Here is a 24,647-nt window from a genome sequence, read left to right as displayed (position 1 = left end):
GTCTCTTTGTTGGAAAATATAAAAGAGATAGAAACAAAGAAAGATTATCTTTCTATATGCCTTTTGCATGCGCTACAAAAGTAAGTTTGTAACTGACAATGAGACTTATTAAAAAATGTTTAAATTTTCATTCCAAAGTTCTCAAATTTATTTGCTCGTAAATGCCTCAAAGGTGATTCATAATAATAAATAGTTTTTTATTCCACAGTTCTAAAAAATTATTCCAATTATTTGAATAAAATGTTCCAATTAACGAGTTGAAACAAAATTAAAATTTCATATCAAATCCTGTACATATCTCATATCTTTAAAATTTGCTTTTGCGCCCTTGAAAATGAATTCTTTGGGCGTCGCTTCGTTTAGGAATTCCATCAAAACCATGAGTGTCCCTTTAACTCGGCCGGAGCAGGCGGTTGCAGGAAGTAGATAAAATTGATGAAAACATTTGACATTTTCCGCGTGTGCTGCTTTGTTAAGGCTGGCACGCGCACTCCTCGTCTGTACTTATTATGAAATGCCAAACCGCAAGAGGGGCGGTTCATCTATGGAAAGCGCCCCCCAAGTGGACGCGATAGCCACAAAACAACCCTAATCTCTTCTGGCCAGATTATGGATGGGCGGAAAATTCACTTCCTGCCACTTGTTTTGGCCAGATAAATTAACCGGGGTTTTCCTTATGTTCTGTCCGACGAAGAATCAAAAGTGCAAGAAAAAATTGAATGCAAAACAAACGCAGTGTTTGTCAACCGCCGGCCTTGATCTTTTGTAATTCGCGAGGTCTCTCCAGCTAGCGCGAGTTCACGCGCAAAAAGCAGGCTCGCGAAAGTTCTCGTTGTTTCGAATTAAGCAGTTTTTTTTATTGTAAAGTGGCCGAAGGAAGGCGTTTAATTTGACATTAGTGGCTTGTTCGCTCTCCCCATTCAGTGATAAGATAAAAAATGTGGAATTTACACCGTGTTATTGTTTGTCGCGCATGCTGAAATGCGAGAGCGGATTGCGCTTCTTGTTATTATTGGGAGGCAGCGCCAGAGGAGCGTCTCTGCTTGCGCACTTCTTTCAACTCGGAGTGCGACGCAAAAAGTCGGTGCAAATAAATGTGCGACTTGAAAGTCGTAAAAATGTAGTTTAATCGCGCCCACTACGCCTGAAATCAATCACCGGGGGAATTAAATTTGACTCTGCGCACTTGCGGGGGTGCACGCCAGCACAGGGTAATTAAACTCCGCTGGAAATGAAGCACTCGGTTATAATGAGGCCATTGCGTCTCTCCATCACACACTTTTGACATTTGGTATTTAAATAGCAGGAAAATTACGACACTTTTCGAAAATGGCTCAATTGAAAAGTAAAGAAGGAAAATAAATAATATAAATTGATTAAAATTTGTCTTTAGAGCACTTTTTTAATAAACAGCTGACCGATTTTTTTTATTAATTCTCTTTATTTTGTTCAATAAAAAGAAGTATCAACGTTTAAAATAATTACAATTATTGCAAATTTAAATCAACCTCAAAAATTCCCAAAATTAAAAAGTAAAAGTTTACCCAAATAGTTAAAGATAAAACAAATTAAAAGTGAAGTATTAGCAGATAAAGACAATTTTTAATGAATCAAACATAAAGAATTGTAAATTGATTTGTTAAATTAAGGTTTTAGATTCTATATTTACGATTATTGTTTATTTTTTTTTTTTAATTTTAAAGTTATTAAACAATATCTAATTTTTTAAATTTTTCTCTACCTTGAAGATAAATAAATCCGAAGAAATTTGTTGTAGAATCATTGCTCAAAATTCAAGGCCCATTGAACCAAAAATGCATTGAAAATGATGAATTTTTCAACAATTCCGGTATCGCTTTTGCCCTCAATTATCAGCAGATCGGCCAACACCTTCACCTCGTATGTCATTGTTGCAATAAGTGGAATGAAGAGCCGAACATTAAAAATCGAAAGGCAGGCTACGAGCCTTCGTTCACGTCGTGCTCCACTTTTGCATGAGCGGCGCACCGACGGTTTTTATTATTTTATTCATTTCTGCAGCGTCCGCCATTCGTTTTCTTTTCTCCAATTGTCGACGCAATGTTTACAAAAAATAATAAAAAAAAATGTCTCCACGTTGAGGGAACAAGTAAAAAAAAGACTGAGCGCAGGCGCCTGCAGGCTTTGGCCGTCAAGCAAGGGTAGCGACGAGAATTGTATTGCTCGGGTTGCGTAAAGGGCAGGCGACGGCGCCCCACTCCGCCGCCGTTCTCCTACCTTTCGCAGCTGGCGCTCAGCTGGTTCTTGTTTTGCTCGGCACCAGCCTTCCTTCCACTAGTCGAGCGCTGAACGTGCACACGTGTGGTACACCCGACCACGTCGCTCTTGACACAAGAAGAAAAGTGCCTTCAGCTTTTCCACAGCAGCTATGTGCGATTTTCCGACGGTGCCTCAGACAAACTCGCCGCTCTGCAGATAGTACTTTCCGGTGCGAACAAAACGTTTCTGGTTTGCATTTTGTTATTTTAACACAAACGCGTGTGACCCACTTGGGACTCAATTTCGCCATGGGTCTGCAAGGTGACCACGAAAGTGGCTACTTCGAGGACGACGAGGAGCTGTCCGAAGACGAACGCCACCAGCACCAACCCGACTCCAGAAGGGTCAGCGATGACCAACCTAAAGGTACAGACAAGCACCGACTTGAAACTTGACCCATTTACCATGTCTAGTCGGCGTGTGCGCAATTGGGTTAATAGGGTGGTTGCGCATTGTTTACTTTTTCATTTTTCCGGCCACACCGAACGCAGGGCAGGATTTTCAATCAAAAACTATTTAGTATATTTGCAATTTTTTTAGAATTAAAAACTAAATTTTCTATTTTTTTTAAATAAATAAAAAATTTTAAATTCATTTATTTCTATCTATGTTATAATAGTTTTGAATAATATGAAAGTCTTAGAAATTATTAATCTTTTTTAAATCTTAGACTTAAGACTTTCTGGAAACTTTTGCCTTAGACTTATTAAACCGCACCACTTCCTTATTATCAAACTGCCGGCGTTGTTTTATTAGAATAATGTGCAAAATTCCCGAAAAGTCGACTTTGCGAGATTTCCGAGCGCCACGCAGCGGTTTTCCCGGCTTCCGGACTTTCCCAGTTGACACCGGTTTTAACTCCTCCTTCGCCGAGCAGTTTTGCTTTCTATTCAATTATCCATATGATAAAAAGCACTTTCCCAGCGGTTACGTTTTTTATTTTTTACTTCACGTCGATATAGGCAAATCGTTTTCCAGCACAATGGAAACTAATTGCATTTGGGAGCGATAATGAAGGAAATAATGCGGGTCGCACATTGCTGCAACTGAGTGTTACAATAAAGTGGGTCTTGGTGTGTTTCTGTGAGGCGAGCGCACAGCAGCTGATGTAACCAACCAACACATAACAAAACTAGGTCGCCGAGCCACAGGGCTGCAACTAGAGGTGTTTCCAACGCGCTTATCTTCCACGTGCTCCACCAGCGAATTTTCCAATCAATTTCGTTTACATAAACTCTCATTGCGCTCTGTTACATAAAACAATTTACATTAATTGTACTTATAGTTCGGTGTAATTACCATGATCCGCGGCCGAGTGAAAGAGTTTGCGCCGCGAGCGGCGTTTTTTACTTTCGTGCTTGGCGCTTGACCTAGTTCTGGACAAATGTCCTTTTGGTAATAACCTAAAAATGAAAATACGTTGAGTAGGTTACATCCGCGTGCCTCTCTATCGCACAATTGTCCCTCTCGCGCGCATTATTATCAGCGCAGATTATAAAAGTTTTGTTCGGGGCTTCCCTGCCTCGAAACCTCTTTAAACTTGCCTAATCAACGAATCGCCTTGAAACCTGAACATATGCTGATGAAAGGGCAAACTTTTATTATTGGCGGATTTTTATGCTGTCATGTACATACACGTATACCTTTGTTTGACGCAATACGTTGAAAGTTTTGATGTGTTCAATGCATAACTCGCAGCACATATCTTTTTCATACACGACCTTGCAGAGAAATTGAAGGCTTTTTCCTTTTGGAAATCCCAATCACTTGCCAAATTTGTGCTCGTACATTTTGGCACTTGAATTAAAAAGAAAGAGTTTTGATTATTCAAATTGAAATAAATTTAAAAAAAAGTTCTAGAAGCTGACGTAACATATGTACCCAAAATTCTAGAACTTGCTTTTAAATTAAGATAGAAAGTAACTGATAAAGTTTATTATATTAATTTCTCTTTATCAAAATTTGCAACTGTAAAGAAGCTCATTTTATTCATTGATTAAAAATCCAAATAATCTTTATTTTTATTTCTTATTGTTTTCAAGTCTCCATATTGACATAGTCGAATATTAAATATTTTTTATAATTATTGTTGTTTATTAAAAAAAAATACTTATATTTGACAATGTCATTATGGAGACTTTAAAAACAATAACAAATTAAAATTAAGATTATTCAGATGTTTACAACAATTGTGATTAAAATTCCAAATATTCTTCCAAAAATCTATCAATTTTTTTATTGTTGTAACCTAATTGTTTATACCAAATTTAAATTTTCAGTGATTACTTAAAGGCACAAACTCAAAATTTCGTTTTTCACAGAATTTTATTAATAGCTTTGACATTTGCATTGACCTCGATCTGGAGGAAAATGCTCAAAATTAGCAGTATCAGCGTCGCAGAAAAGAAAGTGTCAAATTCCAACGCACCTCCAGCACATCACAATGGCAGTTTTCCGAGTGCAGCAGCGGCATGCAAATCAGGTGATCGCGGTTATGCAAGCCAACTTTGACCCACATTTATTAGAATGTGTGCTGCAGCTGGGCGCATGTAAGCGGAAGAGACGCGCAAACGGCCATTTATGCGAAAATTTCGCTTAAATTTGCGGTTTTTCTCGCGCAGCCGAGAAATTATATAAAATTTCCATGGCGCACTCTCAGTCGGCGTTGCAGTTTTCACTTTCTCGCCTAGCCGTTTTATATGGGTCAATGCAGGCAGTGAATGGTACCAGCAGAATCTCTAGCCGCTCTGCTCACACCGAATTATTCGGCTGTGATGCGTTAAATCTGCTGTATCACCTGCATGCCCGCTCAACGCGAAACAAACAATGAAAATACGTTTCTCACTTTGGAAATATAACTGTTTTTGTTTCACTCGGGTGAGTTTTTAATTGATGGCGAAACTTTTATTTTTTTTCTCCAGAAGATGGCCTTTTTTTCATCCCTATTTTATTTTGGACCTATTGAATTTTTTTGCCAACTTGTGAGACTGAGATTGACGCAAGTTGCGGCGACCCTTTGAAGGATATCCGCGTTTGCCATTGAGCTCCGGCTGCTGCGTGGTTTGAAGTAAAAGCAAAGCAGTAATAGCGATTTCGCGCAAAGGGAAACAGGATACGCTCAAGTTGCTTTATTACTGTGTTTCAATTCCACAATTAACTTCACATTCCATTAAATGAGTTTTTGGTCTTAGATCAAATTTTTTGGTTTTTGCTAAATGATAATTTAAAAACTATAGGTTTTAAGAATAAAATGTTGAAAAAAAAAATATTTTTTAATATTAATCCAAACGTGTATAAAATAAATAAACTTTTTTAAATCAAAAACTTATCCTCTTTGGGTGGCCTCGAAGGTTTAATATGATTTTTTATTATCTCTTTAACCTGCGCCACTGGAAGGGCCTATTAATTATTATGAATTGCTGCCAAGTTCACGAAAAATGGTTCAGATCAGGGTGTGCGATAATGCCCAGCTCATTTTTTATTCATTCCGCGAGACGAAAGACCCACTTTGAGCAAATCAATAATCTCTCTCGGCGGCCGCAGCGCTACTTCCCAAGATTAAACTTATTCAGAGTCCCCTTTAGGCGTCGCCTAGCTTCTATTTTTCATGAATGAAACGCCCCCGCGCCTCACCTACGCACACCAATTTTCCTGCTCAATGATATTTCGCGCGCGGGTGACCTCATAACGTTGTATAATAAGAATAAGGCTTTCACCTAGAAAGAAAGAAAAAATTCAGGAGAAAGCGATGCGCGGATTCTTTGACATAATTTTATCGCACTAGATACTTGCAACTTTTGTTGTTCTTCAATTCTTTCAATTAATTTCTATATAAAAGCAAAGGAGCTTTTACTGTTAGGGAATGCGCGCTCGCCGCTACCGGAGGCAAATAAAGTGTGCCATCCTTGCCAACTGCCGTTGTAGCGGTACACACACTCCATAAGCTAAAATTTTTCTCCGACCGTGGGTATTGCACCATCCGCGGCATACCTGGCCAATGCACAAATCTGTGGCCAAGTGAGAGGTTGGGAAATTCAGGCGGCAGGGAGAAGAGAGAGTGAATGCCGCCGCCGCGAGAGAGCTGCCTGCTTTGGGCTCGTGACATTGCCAGTACTGACCCCAATACCTCCCACACGCCCAACCTTGTAATTATTACATTATTTTACATCACCTGTGCGCCGCCGATAGAAGTGCAGCTCACGCGTGCAAACACCATATGGCTGCCTACATTTCCTAGGCTCAGCCTCGGATTTCCCTTCGGCACGGATTTTCATTGGAAATCTATTATTGTAAATTCAGCTCACTTTTAACACCACTAAAAAAGCAATTATTTAAATCTAAAAAAAAAAAAAAATTTAAATCAAATTGTTCTTCTCTTACTTGTTATACAAAAATTGTTAAATCAAGTTAAAAATTAAATTGTAATAATAATTAGAACCAAATAGCGCATCCTTCAGTTCATTTTTTATTGTTATAAATTAAAATAAATTTGTAAAAGTTTATTTAACAACACATCCACGCAGTAATAATATTTGTATTTAAATAGCAAAGTAAAGCTAAAACAAAAAATTTATTTCGACAAGTATGAGGGGGAGTCATATAAATTTATCTAAAGACTAAGTAAACTATTTTTTTTTTAAACTGAGCTCAAATTTAATTTTTAATTTCTTACTGCGTTGTTAATTTTGTTTTGATCTATTTGTTTGTTGATTATTATTATTCTTTTTTAAATATCGCCTCTTATCTCTGCTTTAACCTTTCCAATCGGACGCAACACTGCACGCTCCGTTGACGACACAAACACAGCGCACACTTATTTAGTATTTATTTCGGTTTTGTTACTCGCGGGTATCCAATCGGACTTTCAAATTTCCACGTCCGCAACGCGACGAGAAATGCATACATTTTCTGCTTGTTGACATGTCTGAATTAATTAATATATTGACGAAGGTTGTCCGCATCAGCAGGGTTCATCTCCGACGAGAGCTGATAAGTCGGCCATTAAAATATTACAGCTTATGCAACCGGCAGCGCATCTCTCTCTTTTCATTTCACCAGCAGAGTGAGTGGTTCCCAGTGGCGCTTGGCCCGAGGCGCACTTTCCTCCTTTCGAATTTATCTATTTCTTTCCCCGGCGCGCGGAGATCAAGAGGCTCAGTGCCGTGCCCCCGATTCGGCCATCCACGAGGAGCCGCGCAGCCAGATAAGCCGAGCAAATAACCGACTCAATGTCTTTTAATTATCCAGACAGACGCCTCGAGGACGGGCGTCGCGCGAATTGCAGAGACGAGCGTCCAAATTATCTGTATGGAAATGGAATTGATGTCAAGTTGACGCGCCATTGAAAAATTTGTCCACAAAGAACGCTGGCGTTTCGCAATTTTTTTCTTCTGCTGTTCAATATTCCGCGGCTGCACAATGCATTTTACGACTTTTTAGAACTTATTAAACATATATGTTTGCGCCTCAAATCTCACCGCATCGTTGGCACACGCTCATATGTATATAAATTGTGCAAGAACGGAGCTGCATGATGAGTTTTATTTATCTCAGGAAAAAAATTGCTCAAAAGCGCAGCCTTGGAGGTGCCACTGATTTGAAAAAAAGGGCTGCTTTCCACCTTTTTCTATTGAAAAGGAGGACAAAATTCACACTCGATCGGTATGCAAAAAACACAATTAGCCTGTTGTGAATAAGTGCAGTTAAAAGGCTGATTGATTCGCAGAAAGAAACCCGTTTCTCTTCAGCATAGTTTCGCAAGCGGCGTGACTTTCACTGTCAATTGATGAGATTGTAAAACGAAAAGATAATTGCGTTCAAAAATATTCAATGTGCTTTTTGTTGTTGCAGTTAACCTGACTGGCCGCGGGCGCGTGGACATGTCAAACTTTGAGCTCCTCAAAGTTCTAGGAACTGGAGGTAAGTCGATGATTTATTCCTAAAAATATTTGTATTTTTTTTTTCATTTTAGTAAAAAGTAATTTCAAATGTAAATTTCCTTTGAAAAATCAAATTAAAAAAAATTGTCACCAAAATCAATGAGGTCGATATTAGTAGCTCAGGGTTAGTATGTAGAAGAAGTATTGAATTGCTTTCGCCTTTTAAATCCCTCTAAGGTCGTCTGACCAGATGTTTCCCGGGGCGCAAATCTTGCGTTGAATATCGGTCTTAATTGAAAGGCAGGTGCGAGAGTGTTGCTCCCGTGCAGTATGACCTGCTGGGGATCAGATTGCAGGAATGAGCGAGCACCTGCGGCAACACTGGCAGCTGATGGCCCAGACATTCATTCGAACCCTGTGCGACCCACCTGCTGAGCTCGCCAAGCACACACAGGAAGCTGCAGCGCCTCCCAGAATAATTTTTTCCCCATTCAAAAGCGAATCTCTCATAATTCTTTTGGCGAAAAAGGTGCACGCGTGCTTAGCTCTCTCTGCAGATGCACTCAAGTGCATACACAATGGACGCGCGTGCATCTCGCAGTTTGCGAGCGAATTTCACTTTTCTCGTCTCGAAAGCGACCTTAATGAATTCTCGACGCACTACATTAAATAATCTCCGAGCATCATGGAAGAAAGTGGAATTCTTGCACTTGGCAGGAGAGATGAAGAGGAAATCAATGCCAACGGATAAAAATAAATATTTATAATTTCTGCAAGCTAATCACAGCAGCCTTGATGTCACTCTCTGACCTTTCAACCCGAGCTGATATTATTAAGACCGAGAGCGCGAGAAAATTCTTCCACAAATATTGCGTTTCGTTTTCCTCGCGGGTGGGGAGATTTAATTTTGCGCGCGGAGACAATGCTCTCTGTGTGCTCAGTAAACCGCAAAAAGTAATTCGAGTTCGGAATGACTTGGTAGAAAATATTCCTCGCGTTGCTGCTGCCACTTAGCGTAACTGTTCTTGGCTTTTGATATGTTTTATCAGAGAGGCACAAACAGCAAATATAGCAGCTGCGCGCTGTGTAAATTTCTATGCTGCTCATTTTTTTCGCGTCTGATAAACACAAACCAGCCTCTCCAGCAGCCGCAATTAAACTCTAGATAAATATCAAACACTTAATTTGAATAAGGAATTCCGCTAAAAGTTGAGAATATTTAATTCAAGCCGGACTTAAGCTTTTAATTTTTACCGCAATAAACAAAAACACGCGGCCTTGACTGTTCAATTAACAAGTGGTGCCTGAAAACATGGCGCCACCACCGAACAATGTGGTTTGGCAGCAATTAGCGAGTGATGTGCAGAACAAAGTGCAGCGGCGAGGGGCGTGGCGCGGGCAGCACGTGCATCCTTGGCCTCGATACCTTCTTCTGGATGCACTCTCCGCCATCGCGGCGGCGGCGGCGGCGACCAAATTGATCAATATATTAAGCGCCTCGTCGGAGAGGAATTCGCACAGCCGCCCCCGCCGGCGAAAATGCGTATAAAACGAAATGTGAATGTATAGAAATGGGGAAGATAAGGCTCGGCGGGTCAATTGGAGAAATGTTGTGCGTAATGTGTCCCATCTGATTTGCGCTGGCTGGTGCGATATCGCCCCGCGCTGATGAGACCAATAACCTCATCGCCCGGCGCTCCACGCGCGGCCTTCTGCACCGCCGTTTGCACTCGGATCATCTTTGTTGCGACAATGTAAGATGGGGCATTACAATAATCACACTGACCTTTATTCCTTCCGTGCGGTAATTGACCTTTTCTTAAGATAATAAATAATCCTTATTCCTGAAGATGAAAATTTCTCTTTCACATTTGAAGACTAAATTATTAAAGGAGAGGCTTAAGAAACGAAACAGCACAATTGATTTTGTTGATGGTAATTTTTTTACAGAAGTTTGGTTTGAAGATGTCAGTTCCAAAAAGACATCTAGAATAATTTTATTTTTTATCTTTTGGGAGGACTAATTTTTTGAAATTTAACATGACAATTTTATTAGTTATTTTTTTTTTTCTAAAAATTAGTTGGACCAAAATTGATAAAAATTTCATCAAAATTAAGATGGGAAAATAAAAATAAATAGGCCATGAGTCGACATGAAAAAACGTACACAGATCCTTAGAGAAAGGTTGAGAAGTTTTAGCGTAGATAATTATCATAATCTCCCCGTTGAAATGGACAAAAAATTAAATTGGAAAATAATTTTTAAGCCAAATTAATTGCAATAACCGCTCAGAAAGTACAATTTTTTTAGGTTGCCAGGTAAATTTAAGAAAAAAAAGGCCGGGGGTATTTTTTCTTTCGCAACACAGCAAGTTTAGAGCCAATGTCTATTAGCGTGCGGCGTGCGTTGAACGAACGAAAAAAAAGAAGTGCAGCGGCAGGCATAGGTATTTTCAGATTGGTCCATCCTTTGTTAGTTAACCCATGCACCAAGCTGCGCTAGCGAGCAAGACCGACGGCCGGTGTATTGGCACACAGGCAATGACCGACCGCAAAGTGCCTTGGCATCTCTTTCTTTACTTCTCGTGCAGCCTTCTCTCGGCTGCGCTCTCTCGCACTTGACTTCTTTCTTAAAAAGTGCACAAAACACGTACACACGCGTCGTGAGCAATCGCACGTACCGTTCCCAACTCGGATAAATAAATATATTTCAAATACCTTATAAAATAGATGATAAAATAATTGGGGCGGCGAGTGAGTTTGCTCGGGTTTTCGGAAACTGAGTTGCGCCGAAAATAAAGCCCAAACGCACACCTCTTGCCAAACTTCAAGGTCCCGGCTTGAGAAAAATGTTTTGTGGTTTTATTCTGGTCCGCCGTCTATCCTTTCTGCGTGCTATTGCGGAGAACAGAAGCGCCTCTTCTATTTAATATAATATTCACGATAAACAGAAGGAAAAAGTATCGTCGCGGAGTGTGTATTCTTGAAGTGTGCGATGGTATGCAGCAGAAGCGGAGTTAGCGGTCCTCAGAGTCTAATCTAGTGAGCCGCCTGATCTATTTTTGGTTTCTATACCAAAGCGGCTTGATGAGCGAGAGATTACTCATATAGTGGGGGTGGACCGCGCATTACTTTCATACATGTAGGTCGCAATTAAATAAAAAAATTTCAATGAAATTTGGGAATTGTTGTGTAATTGACAACCCAAGCGCTGTGTTGAAATGGTATTTGAATTTTAAATCGGCCTTTGTTCATTGGGCTGTCAAAGCGTTGGGAAATCTCGTCCGGAGGATAAATAAATAGTTTTCAAAGTCAGTTGGAGGCAAATGAAGCGTGCTCCGAGTTTTTGTTGTGCGACGGCCGTGGAAAGTCCTGCCCGCTCGGCGACACATGCATGTGTGTGTAATTAAGAGGTTTCGTTCGTTATCGCGCACCAGAGGGCAAGCGGACCTCCATTTACTAGCTTGTTATGCACTGGACACTCTCTTGAAAAAATACACCCAGCGAGCGAGAGATTAGTTTGGAATTTCGGTGGAATTACATAGTTGAACTTTTCTCCTTCACATATATAGAAAACCGAAACAAGAGAGATTTCACTCGTGTGCAGGGGAATCCCCAGAAAATAATATAATATGAAATTTTAGTCGCCCTTGTCGCGGATCAGCCGGATTAAGCGCGTTTGTTTATTCTTTGGGCTGCAGCACACATTGTTTCCACAATGTTTTACGCAACTGCTCTCTTCCAAACTACTTTCTTTTTGTTAACAACTTACGCTTGTATGTTATCTCTCTGCAAGGTGGAGTCGCACATAGTCAAATAACTGAGCCCTAGATTTAGAAAATGCAGCTTTTCGAACCAAAAGAATAATGTTTTGTAGTTCACGATCGAGGGTTGAATCATAGTGATTTGAACTTAAAATTCGGCTTTTCCTCAATGGATTTTTGTGAGTTTTTTTATTGTTTAAGAAAAAGTATATCCTGCTCTACATGTTTCGGCTGCGGGCTGCAGCCATGCCATAATAAATGAGCTGTGAAAAATTTTGATAGGAAATGAAAATAACTTTTTCACGAAAAAAGTGTTTATTAAGTTTATTTGAAAGAAAGATATTTAAAAAAAAAAAATGGTTTGTACTAATTCTTGTCAAAGTGTTTTCACAGCTCATGAATTATGGCTGCAGCCCGCAGCCTAAACATGTATTGTTTTTTCTTTAACAATAAAAACTCACTAAAACCCATCAAGGAAAAGCCGAATTTTAAATTCAAATCACCAAGAATTGTTTTATTCTCATTTATTTAATAAAATAAAATTTTAACCCTGCATATTTTTTCTTTCTGGGAATACTTTAATTGAAACCCATGCACTTGTATATAATTGAAACGCCAACCCGCGCCTTAATTAATTTCACAATAAGTAATAAATATGGCGCGTGCAGCGGCATTGTTATTCTGAATGTAATTCAATAAATAGCGCGCAACAATAAGTCGGTGATCTGCAGCGTAAGGTTGCCCCACGTCTGTGCGCGCATGCAAGTGAGCTAAATTTAATTCGAATGCAGAATTAATGAGAATGGCCGCGCGAACACCTGGATTGGTCGGGCACGCGTGGCCTCAGAGGAAAAAGGGTCGCTAAAGCAGACACGTGCGCGCCTATGCACTTTTCCATCTCCAGAGCTTGCCCCATTTTCCGCCGTCGACAGATCGATGCGCGTCTCCGCGGTCTTGATAAGTTTCCATGTGTTTTCTCTTATTTTGCGAAATAATGAAGTCTCGGAAAGCGATGCAAATGTTTTTGTTTTCACGAGAATTGAAATAAAATAATTACGCTGCAGGTGCATGTAGGTCTGTGCTGCGATCGCGGCGGCGGCCATTCACCTTGCTTGGCTTGCACGCTCGCCTTTTTGTCTTTTGCCCCGCGTTGTGTGTACTATTGTCGGGAGAGAGAGACGCGAGAGAGCCACCGGATATAATTATTAACAAAATCACAACGCGCCGCTTCCACCACGTGCACGCCTCCAAGGAAGAGGAGGCACACGCGGCCGCCCGAAAAGCCGATTTTATTCGCGAACGGCAAAATGAGAGTCATCCACCTTGTTAAAAATAAATTTAATCGGCGCCGCCATTTAAAATGCTGCCTTCACACCCGCTAAAATTAGCAGCTCAATCGACAAAAAAACAAGTGCCCCCCGCTGTAGACACGCAAATTTTCAATACATAAGTTCTATAAAATTAAGAAGAAAAAAAAAGCAAATTTGAATATTTAAAAAATTAAATTAAAAAAAAAAACTATAATTAAAAAATTAATATAAATTTTATAAAATTAATATCGATTTTTAACCTTGAGAGTTAGCAACGGTGATTTAAACTTTCAATATATTAACCTTCAGGAATGTGATTAAAAATTGGCCAAATACTAAACGGCGAGTGATTGATTTCGCTCTGAAACCGCTGCGGACCTTGACGATTGAGAATCGGATAGTGCCACGTGACGTGTCAAAATCAAACTATACCAATCGGTGCGAGCGAATTCCACTTTCGCTCACCTTTGAGAGTAAAGTGTACGACCTCATCATAATTCAGTGCGAGAGCGAATATCGTTATTTAACGCGCGAGCTGCGGGTCAGACAAGGCCTACCTTGGAGCAACCCAAATCACTAACTATAATAAATAGTAAGGTCAACCCTGCAAATATTGAATTTCTCCAGATTGAAATGGCAAAAATTCCACCTGCAGTGAAAATAATAAATTGTTTTCGAAGCAGTAAAGCTTCCAACCTGAATAATGAAATGCAAACACTTGGCGGTCACGTGGTGCACACATTTAAATTGCTAATTACGCATCTGCGGGTGAGTCGCCTGGGCACCTCGGCTGACACCTTATCCTCCGCGGACATTGTATTGAAATTCAAATTTTCAAATAAGCTCTGAAAAAATATGCATAAAATCGGATGAAGAAAAAACTGGGTAATTTATTTTTGTTGTGAAAAAAAGAGGAGGTAATTGAAGACGTCGCCCCTAATCAGAGACGGACGCGGCCCCCCGAGGTGCATGAATTAGGGTGCGACAACCCTGTATGTGTCTGTCGGCCGCCGCCGGTGCCACGACAGAGAGATTATTATTTTGTCGAGGCGAGCAGCGCCGAGAGCTTCCCTAAGGTCGATGTCCGCCGCTCTCAGGATAACGGAGAAGGCCGAAGCTCGACGCCGCCGCCGCCACAGCGACAATCGTACCGTAATGCAGGCGAAAAATGGGGGTCCTCGATCGTTTTTGATAAAAATGGAAATGTTTGATAAAAGCGGAAACCCCGCCGGGGCCATCAAAGAGGGCGTAATTGCGACTGCTCGCGGAGCCATTTTGGTCTCTCTGCCGTATTTCCAAATAAACTTATCTTGATTTTGGCGACTTTTTTCTGAGGGGGAAACGAGCTCGTGTTGAATAACCTGTAGGAAAAATGCAAAAGCAGCTGCTTCTCCCCGAGTTTTATATTCCGCGAGTTCCTCAAGCGTAACTGCAGCAGGTAAAAAGGCAGTGGAAATTCGCCAGCAAGCTGGTCAGGGCATCGCAGACGGGTTCAAGGCCGCTTCTAACGGGTTGGCTGCCGGCAAGGTAGCTCGACCAAATAATGCTCTGGACCAAAATTTTCCCAGCAACAATAGGACAATCTAGAGAATTAATTCTTTAATTTGTTATTTCAAACATAGGGGGAAAAAACAGATAATTGATTATTTGTGAAATTATTTATTTATGTGAATCTTTCCTCATTTTATAATCAAAAGTTTATTATATATTTATTCACCATTGATTTTAATTATGAAAAGTCGAAAAATGTGAATTGGTAACTTGCTATATTAATAGTTCATTTATTGTTTTTTTAAATTAATAAATTTAATTTAATAAAAAATTTATAGTCCTTGGGAAATGATATGGATTCCATGAATTTTTTTGTTTGATCTATTTTTCTAAGGAAAATGTAGTAGGATACAATTTTAATAATTTAAAATATTGAGCTCTATACGTTTAATAAAAAATAAAATTTTAACTTAAATTCACAATATTTTTCAAATGTATGACAAAAATATTGCCATTAAAAAAAATTATTATTATCATTATTTTTAAAATCTCAAATATTTTAAAATATAATAAAATAATAAATCATAATAACTATAAAAGTAAATAAACTGAAAAGAATTGATTCGTTTTTTGCAGACTTAAAGTAAATTATTTCTTTTCATAAATTTCATATAGATTTTAATAATATTTTTCATTTTTAATATAAATAATTTTTGTAAATATTGCTCTTAAGCATGGCTCGTAAATAATACATTACTTTCAATTGCAATCTTATTTATCTTATTTTGCCGTGGTGCGCTTACGTACTATCTCTCTTTGCAAGCCCTTGGAGTGTCTTGTAAATTAAAGCGTCTGCACGTTAGAGAAAGTTCCGCTCGCGTGTGTTTTATTTTTAACCGCCTTCACGAGTGCATACGCGATGAGGCTTTGAAATTCAATTCGAGTGCACCGCTTCGGCTGGAAATGCCGATTTGAATGCACCTCGGAAAATGGGCGTCGTGTTTTTGTGCCGGCGGCGCTGCCCCGCCGCCGCCGCATAAAACTGCTCTACGTTCTGTATCGATCAGAGCCGTGAGCATTTTGTACACGTGCCGCAATCAATATGGACAACAACACACGCGCTCCGCGAAAAGAAAAAAAAATCAAACGTACATACATGAACCTGTATTATGTGCGTCTACAATAATGCACACACGCAATATGCAAATGTGCAGCTGACAGCAGGATATTGGGTGGATTATGTCAAGGGAAATAATTATTGTCTTCCATCTAAATCGCATTGTTTTCCAAGGTGAAATAACCAAACAATATTATACACTTGAATTTCTTTTGTAAATTCGGTAAAGGAAATATTAAAAAATATTTAATTTTAATGGTGGGGCCAAAATTCATTAAAAATTCGAAACTGGGCGAAGCTCCTTGCGAGAGAAATGAAAAAATAAAAGGACAACTGATCCTTAAGGCTGGATTTTGTCGTGTTCAACTAGAAGTAATTGGAAGGTAATAATAGAATAAAAATTTAAAAAAAAAATCAGAGGTTTTAATCAAACAATAAAAAATTGAAGAAATTAATTTGACTGTCTCCTTTGTGCTTAATAAATTTCTGAAAATTTTGTTTATTAATTTAAAATCACCAAATTTTCACTTTTTTTTATAAATTTCTCCCGCTTGGTTTTACTTGGACACGTCAAAGTTTAATTTTTTCATTTATCTTTGCAACAAGTTTCGCCTGGTTTCAATTTTCCATGAAATTCACCTCCTTTAAAAAAATCCTTGTTTTTATTTAATGAAAATTTTTCATACTTTTGGAATATTATATTATATTTTATTTGATAAAATTTGATATTAAAACTCCACATTAATTGACTTAGCAAACATAAATAAATCGAAAATCTCATTAAATAATTAAATATAAATTTATTCTACTAATTTTCCATAAATTTTGATCTGAATTTTACACAATATATTTTCTTTGTTTGCAGCTTACGGAAAAGTTTTCCTGGTGCGCAAGGTGGGCGGACAGGACAGCGGAAGACTCTACGCCATGAAAGTATTGAAGAAAGCAACGATTGTGCAGAAAAAAAAGACCACCGAGCACACCAAGACCGAGAGACAGGTCCTGGAGGCGGTGCGGCAGTCGCCCTTTCTCGTCACCCTGCACTACGCCTTCCAGACCGAGGCCAAACTCCACCTCATCCTCGGTGAGTGAATCTTTCGATTATTTAAAAAAAAAAGCGGTGGCTGGCACAAGAAAATAAAAGAAAATAACAATGGGAATTTTGAGTGAAAGTAAAAAATTCAGCCGCGCGCGGAGAGAGAAAGTAAGTGCAAGAAAAGGAATTAAGCTGGCTGCTCTGCAGACTTTCTACTTTTATATATTTTAATGCGGCCGTTTTTCTGCCATGTGAGCGAATTATCACAATGGAATTTGATATATTTAGGTCAAGCTTGATCAAGTTTTGAATCATCCTCTGGCAGGTGGGCCTATTAATAGAAATATATATTCTCTTCTTGAAAACAAAATTACATCACTTTTGCATAAAGGCTTATTTATGGACGCGTTTCTGCAAATACTGGCGCCGCGGCCAAAAATAAAACGGAGCGCGCCGGAAAATCGATTCTCATTACGCGTCGCACTCGGAAATACAATACACAGTAAATTTGTTTTCTACCAAGCTGCTCTTACGGAATTACATAATGAGCGAAATTTCTGTTTCTTCTGCGCAAATTTTCCGCGAATCCATTGATTAGAATTTTTTGTGCGATTACTGACGACAGAAGTTGCTGGATCGAGGATCGGAATTTCTCGGAAGTGTCGACCTCCTTTCTCGGAAGTGTTGCGAAAACCGTTCGGTTCGCCAAGTGCACTTCTCGGTAGCCGCGGCTTTAGTCTCTGTGGCCACTACTGCGTACCAGCACTTCTCAGTCAGTGTACGCTGCCTTTCTTTCTACGCCGCGCACACCCCGCGCGACCTCGTTTCGCACACACGCGAATCTAATACAAAAACATACACCCTCCATATTTGATCACACTCGTTGACAAAGTCACAAAAACGTGCGACGGAAATTCCAATTTCTTAATGCTTTAATGTTTATATTTCCAAATTGTTACATCACATTGTTGCAATTTGGGCTAAATAACAATAGTAATAATAATATATTATTTGCTTATCACAATCAAAATTTAAATTATTAATTTAAATTAAATTCAAAAATATTTCATTTAATTAGTTTAAAATTTTTAGGGTATTTTGTAAATTTAAATTATAATAAGAAACAACACATTTTTCATCTCAAAATCACTCTAACTAATTATTTTCGCCTCCCATAAATTGAAATTTGCAAAAATTTTGAATACCTTATTAATTAAATTGTAGTCTCAAAATGATTGAATTACTATTTTCCAACAATATTTGCATTTGAAATAAGGATGTCGATTGAGTAAAATGTTTTGTATGGTGATTGAATCGCAATCCTAGTTTTTGCAAACCTAACCTAGGCCAAAAGCAAGCAAGGTCTGCGCGGCCAGTCGGGGGAAGCGCGGAATGCTCAAGGCTGAATGTATTAGCCTCGTTTCGCGGAGGAGGGGCTTTCGCAGCTCTCTTCTTCATCTCTTCGGAACACGTCGTCTTATGCAATTGAAACAATCGCATCCAATCTGACAAGAGGCAGCGGCGATGCACGTGTGGCTTTTTTTGCAGCGCACCTTCCGCGATTTTTGCACAAGATCGATCCGGTGTCGATCAGCTGACTCGGAGCTAGGCAAGGTCGAAGGCAGTTGCGAAAAAATAATTTATGCACAATTTCATCCTCTCTCTTGGCAAAACTTGAGCCGTTCGTGGAAATCGTCCCATCCTTCTTTTTATGCGTGAAACAAAAAACTGTCTTTCCTTGTTCTTTTCCAAGAAATTTATATAAAGAAAAATTGCATCGATTTTTATTTCTTGTTCCATATTTGCTCGGGACAAACACATTCCGCGGCCATGTTGATTAGCTCTAATTAATAGTCGCGGCGCAAACACTCTTCGTAATTGCATTGAAAGCTGGTTAGAAAAGAAATCGCCTCTGGTTTCGAGAAGGCGCCCTTGCTTATCCTTGGTACGCCTCTCATTACGTGCACAAATAAATACACCTGTGCGCGCCACTTACTTGCAAATTTTGAGGGTCACGAGCATGTTTGCGCATTAGTACAAAATATTGTAATAATACATCTGCCAAGCGGGGAAAGCGGCGATTGTGTGTGCTCAAGTGACGCGTCTGCAACTTGTATTGCATTTTTAAGCTGCGCAAATAGTCTTATATTGGAATATGAAATTAAAATTAGTTTATTTTTCTGTTATTTCTCATTTGCAAAATGAAATTCATCAAAAGCAGCTGTAATTCACCTTTAATAAAAACCGCAGTATTTTCAATTTTTAAAGAAAAAAAATTAATACATATTAAATAAGCATTTATTTACTATGAATAGCGTCATAATTTAATTTTTTACCAAATGAAATGGAAAAAAATAAATAGAAGTAAAAATTATGTATAAATAAAATGCAAAAAATAAAATGAATTATATTAAATAATATAAACATGGTATATTAATTAATTAAGTTAAATATTGGGTATTTAAATATATTGCAACTTTTAAAGGAACTAAACAATATCGTTAATCAGTTTTAAGTTAAAATTTTTATTTTAAAATTAAAATCTAATCAACCCATATATTATTTAACAGACACACCCTCAAGAAATAAGAAATTATTTAAATATATAAAAGACTACATTAATTACGTCACAAATTTAATTTTATTGAAGAATTTGCAGGCGGAAATATTATGCAAGAGCGAAATCCAATCAAGATGCGATCAATACGTTACGTAACTTTGAAAAACGAGATACGCTTGCTTATTTTAATCAAACCGCACGTGAGCATTATTATTATTATTATTTTACATCATAATATTAAGGCAGAAAAGCGCATGCACATGATAATGCACAAATACGGCGCTACAGTTTTGCAACATCCGCGCTTTGTCTCATCTCGTTACCTGCTCTCTCTTGTAATATATTTTTCTATTGTGCATGAAAATCCGCCCATTATCTGCCTGCGGTGCTGGGACGGTCTCTTCAACTCCCTCTTCTGTGCAGATTTTTTTTCACCCGCGCGCGCGACAAGTGCATTTGATCCAACCTTGCAACTCTCAAGGCTCGTTGCAGCGACCTCGCGTGCACTGCGCTTTTTCAACGGCCGGAAAAGTTGGCCTATCAGGTTTTGCTAGCTGGAAATTGCACGATTTTTTTTATTATTATTTCTCTTCGTGCTCGCCTTGATGCTTAATAAAAACAGCCATCGATATCGCAACAAACTCTCGTCGGAGGATGAAAAGTCATGACTTTATAAGGTTGCGAAATTTCAGGTGGATCGTGCAAATAAAAAGTTGCTTTGGAAAAAAATTGTTGCGATCTTTATAGTTTTGATCTGTTTGGGCGTCACGCGGTGCAGATCCGCTAAAAGGCGGAAAATTCGTCTTTCTAACGGCAATCGGCGCCACATAATTTAGCAAATTAAATGACTGGAATGGAATTCGTTGAGCCGAACGTCATTTTTTTCTGTCATTACCTTTTTTGCCAAATTTGACACCATCAGCCAAGGGAACGGAAAATTGCTAATTCACATTTAAATTCTAAAAAAAATTCAAGTAATGTGAAAAATTATTAGTTTCTTGCTCTGGAATTTTCGTGGTTGGTATTTTTTCAGTTGAAGTTTGACACACATGTCCTTGGTTAGTAATGCCGTATTGCAAAAAGACGATAATCAGGAGCACCGCAGAGAAATTGTAATAACCACGGGGCGTGAGCCAGCAAGACACTTCCTGCTCTTTTTCATTAGTCGTAAATCGCACAATTGTTTAATATTTATATTATATATTTCTGACCCGAATGTCTTTCGAATATTGTCCGTCAAAACCTGTAAAATCTTTCTTTAAACAAACGAGCAGAATGGAAATTTTAACCGCGGGAGCATCTTCGTGACACAATAATAATTGCGCTTGTTAATTATATATTCAGACACTCAATCCGCCTGTGGGCTTGATGTGATCATTCTCAAATATCTAGTGAAAGGAGCACACGTGAGAACGGTGGTGAATGTGGAATTCTTTCAAACTGATTTATACATTTAAAATAATTTCAAATTAAAAATTAATAACAATATCCAACTTGCAACTGGCGACGAAAAGCCAAAGCAGTTATAACTGTGAAGAGACGAAGGCCGCTATTTAATAAACAGAGACATGAGAAGAGAAAGGATGGCCATAGCGACCGAAAATGTTTGAAGGGTTCAACAAGAGACGCATTTTTTTATAATTTTCTTTTGCAAATGACGCGCGTGCCACATTTATTACGAGTTGACATACAGGCATATTTTTTCATGATTCGCAGATTCGATTTTATTAGAAAGTTTCGATTAGGCGACGAAAATAGACCGCGTGAGTCAAAATGGCGATGGTGTTGCAAAATTTTCAAAGCCAAGTGCGGCGCACAATTGTCATAAATATAAACCAAGGCCGAATTTTAGCATTGACCATTTTAAATCTCCCAATGAACGCGCCGGAGCTCATGTCAGGCCCAGTGCGTTGAAATTTTTGAAGCAGAAAATTCTCTCCTTTATCGTTACAAAACGCACCTTTTTAAAAATATATGTTTTTCTCCCTCTGGAATGCAATTGCATCACCCTGTAGAGGAGGTTTCTCTTCCTGCCTGCAAAAATCCAAGAAAACAACATTATTTACAGTTTTGTTTTCAAGCAATTTTTGTTAAAATAAAACGATATTTTGAGTTTCTTCTTTTGCAAATTAAGAATTAAGTCGCCCCACTTCTTGTCTTCTCTCCTTGACAAAAGGCCGCACGGGAATAATTGACATTATTATGGCATCGATTATAACCGTTTACACTTTGTCAGTTTGCTGCTGCCGGCATCATTTCATTCGGAAGGCATGCAACGGAATCTGCCTCGCAGCCGCTGCTCGATGCAAGCAAGACCCACTTGATACGCCCCAGAAATCGCCACAATCGCAGTCTTGCGAATCCACTATGTGCCGCGAGTGCACTATTCGACTGAAACAAAAAAATTAAATCTTACCTTGAGTTGAATTTTTGCGCAGCGCCAAAAGAAGAAAAAATTTACAAAATAATTAACACTTTTTAAAACCTGATGTTTCAGCAAATTCCTTTTATTTGCAAAATACTTAATAAGAATTTGCTAATTTCATCCTCGCTGATTGTTTCAGATTATGTTTCCGGGGGTGAGTTGTTCACTCACCTGTACCAGAGGGAGCACTTCACCGAGGAGGAGGTGCGTCTCTATGTGGGCGAAATCGTGCTGGCCCTCGAGCATTTGCATAAGGTGAGTCCAAATAACCCAAGTATATATAAATCATGGCACAGATCAGCTTGTTTTCGCGACGGGGCTGCTTCCGATCAAGCCACCCACTCCATCTCGTCATTTTGATTCGCTCAGAGTTGCTATTTTCGCCACTGATAATAGGCAGTGTGTGACGCACTAGCGAAATTGCGACGAAAACAGAATTCGTCTCGTTTCCTGGCGCTTCAATTATTATTTTATTCCGTCAAACGACCTAAGAAAACTATTTCTATAACCCATAATTGACCGTCTCATGTCATTTTATTCCGAGCTATTTTTATTTTATTTTATAAGATTATTATTTATTTATTAATTTTGACATTATCGAAACTTTGATCCACCCTTTCTATTATCTACGGTGTCTTTAAATTAATCGTCAATTACGAAATTCCATCAGTTGGTACCGACAGGAAGTGGTGGCGCGGATTATTATTGTGGACACAAGTTTATATATTGGTAGAGTCGCATTGGCTGTCGGTTAATGGAATTATTTCTCATATACATAGCAGTGGGCGAGCCAAGACGAAAGAAATAAATAATGCACTCAAGACGACGAGACCAACTGCAGGGCAAACACATTCTTTGAATTGATAGAGTCAATAATGAATTGTCGTGATTTACCAAACTTTGTTATTATGTTCTCAATAAGTACCAAGAATCTATTACAAAACGGCTGCGCTTTCATTAATTATCTAAGTGTCAGCAAATAAGAAATGCTATTTTGACAACGCTTGGAAACAACTCTTGAAATTTCGCAATTAAAATCACGTCTGTTTGGTGAATTTGTTAAAAATAAATAAATACATCTTCAAGGGCGCAGCTGGAAAAACTACGCAGCTTTTAAACATTTAAAAATTATTTTGCTCGGCGATTGTAATAATAAGGTGAGATCTTGCAAGCGTTGATAAGGACTGACTTGACCCCAATTCGCACGTGCTGGACATTCTCGCGCGTCAATACTGCAAAAATATGTTTTTCGCAATTGAATTGGCCAACGCCTGCTCGGAGAACCGGGCACCTTATTCTCAGATAAAGTTTTCGCAGCTCCGATAGCTCAAATGGGTCAGTTTTATCTGTTGTGTGCCTTGATGGACACGCGGATGGCGATTTAAGGTCGCGCTGACGAGATTGTCGGTCGCAACTCGTTCGCTGCAGATAAACAGGAAATAAAGGCTCTCGCATTGCATATATATGATGGAGGTGCTGCTGCGATGTTATAAGGTTTGAAGGCGCCAAGGATGCACTCGAATTGTGCCGACTCACTGCGCCGACTTTGCCCATTAGCACTGACCTTTCTAAATGGAAAATTACGCTCTCGTTCGTTTGATGCAAAACTCGGAAAATGGCGGACGGAAATTGTCAACTCGGGTGGCAATAAACGTGCCGGCAAAATTCATCTGCACAAAAATAAAAATTATATAGCTTCCTGAAAAATAGAGAATTTTCCCCATGGAAACAACACGATTTTTATAATTTTTAAACATACTTTTATTCATCTATAATTTTTTAATTGAATATATTTGTAACGCCTTTGGTTTTATATTTTTATATCTGCGTGAAATCTGCTCGCCTCTCTAAATTTTGCACAGGCCAGTTTTCCAAATTCGTCCAGCGCCTCGGGAGCAAATCGGTGTACACACGTGTAATGAAATGCCAAAATTAAAAAAGCTCTCTGCGAAAGTTATACACGAGTTGCCTAACTATTATGGCGTTGGTGTGTGTTTGAATTAGCATTTATTTGCTGTTGGAAGATATAATGAAGAAAGTTTTTTTCCAGTTGGAGTGAAAAATTCGCGGATATTTTATATTATGTGGAGCGTGGGACTGGGAGAATTCTCGCATTGTCGGTACTCGCACCGTTTTATATTTGGGAGTGAAAAGAAAAAAGAATGCCAGTAGGAGATGATACCGCTATGCGAGCATCCTTTCCTTTCTCCCTCTTTTGTAACAGACCCTCGAGCTGGCGCACAAGTGAAATTTTTCTATAACACGCGTTCAATTCCGCACCACTTATTGGAAATTGAGCGGAGGCGGTTTTTTGTTGTTGCCAATTGACAATCAAGAGTGCAACAACTATTTTGTCCGCGCGGCGAGAAAGGGAACGCCTCGCTTGTGACCCAGATAGGCGCTGCCGGTAAATTAATTAAAAGCTGGTCTCCGCGATCGTCGTATTATTTTCTCCAATTAAAACTAGAGCAGCGGAATTAATGAATTCGCCCATTTGTTTCAGCTGGGAATCATTTACCGTGATATAAAGTTAGAGAATATTCTCCTCGACCGCGATGGACACATCGTCCTCACCGACTTCGGACTGAGCAAGGAGTTTTTACCTCACGAAAAGGTTTGTATAATTTCCTATAAAAAATAATAATTATTAATAAATAAATTAGATGATTTGAAAGAAAAAATTCATAAAGTATTTTAATTGATAAAAGCAATTTTCTAATTTATTCTCTATTTATAATCAAGGCTAATTTCGTTGCTATTTTATTTG

At 38.8% G+C, this 24,647-nt stretch overlaps 1 protein-coding gene across 2 annotated transcripts in view; it reads left to right on the top strand.

Annotated features, from left to right (window-relative positions):
- LOC132202367 (ribosomal protein S6 kinase alpha-5-like) overlaps nt 1-24,647 on the top strand; it is a 38,097-nt gene that overhangs the window by 8,590 nt on the left and 4,860 nt on the right. The window contains exons 1-5 of one of the 2 annotated variants that reach the window (XM_059629360.1): nt 2,282-2,664; nt 8,149-8,217; nt 16,725-16,943; nt 22,020-22,135; nt 24,384-24,494. In XM_059629360.1, coding sequence (XP_059485343.1) covers nt 2,547-2,664; nt 8,149-8,217; nt 16,725-16,943; nt 22,020-22,135; nt 24,384-24,494 — 633 coding nt within the window. In that variant the 5' untranslated portion in view covers nt 2,282-2,546. Of the gene's footprint in view, nt 1-2,281; nt 2,665-8,148; nt 8,218-16,724; nt 16,944-22,019; nt 22,136-24,383; nt 24,495-24,647 lie in introns of those variants that run through there. The other variant, XM_059629275.1, reaches the window with a different exon arrangement.

This window comes from Neocloeon triangulifer, unplaced genomic scaffold (genome assembly GCF_031216515.1).
Source record: "Neocloeon triangulifer isolate White Clay Creek 2 clone unplaced genomic scaffold, ASM3121651v1 ptg000001l, whole genome shotgun sequence".
Lineage (NCBI taxonomy): Eukaryota > Metazoa > Arthropoda > Insecta > Ephemeroptera > Baetidae > Neocloeon > Neocloeon triangulifer.
The sequence above is the reverse complement of the archived record's forward strand: the minus strand, read 5'-3'. Positions and strand labels throughout refer to the sequence as shown.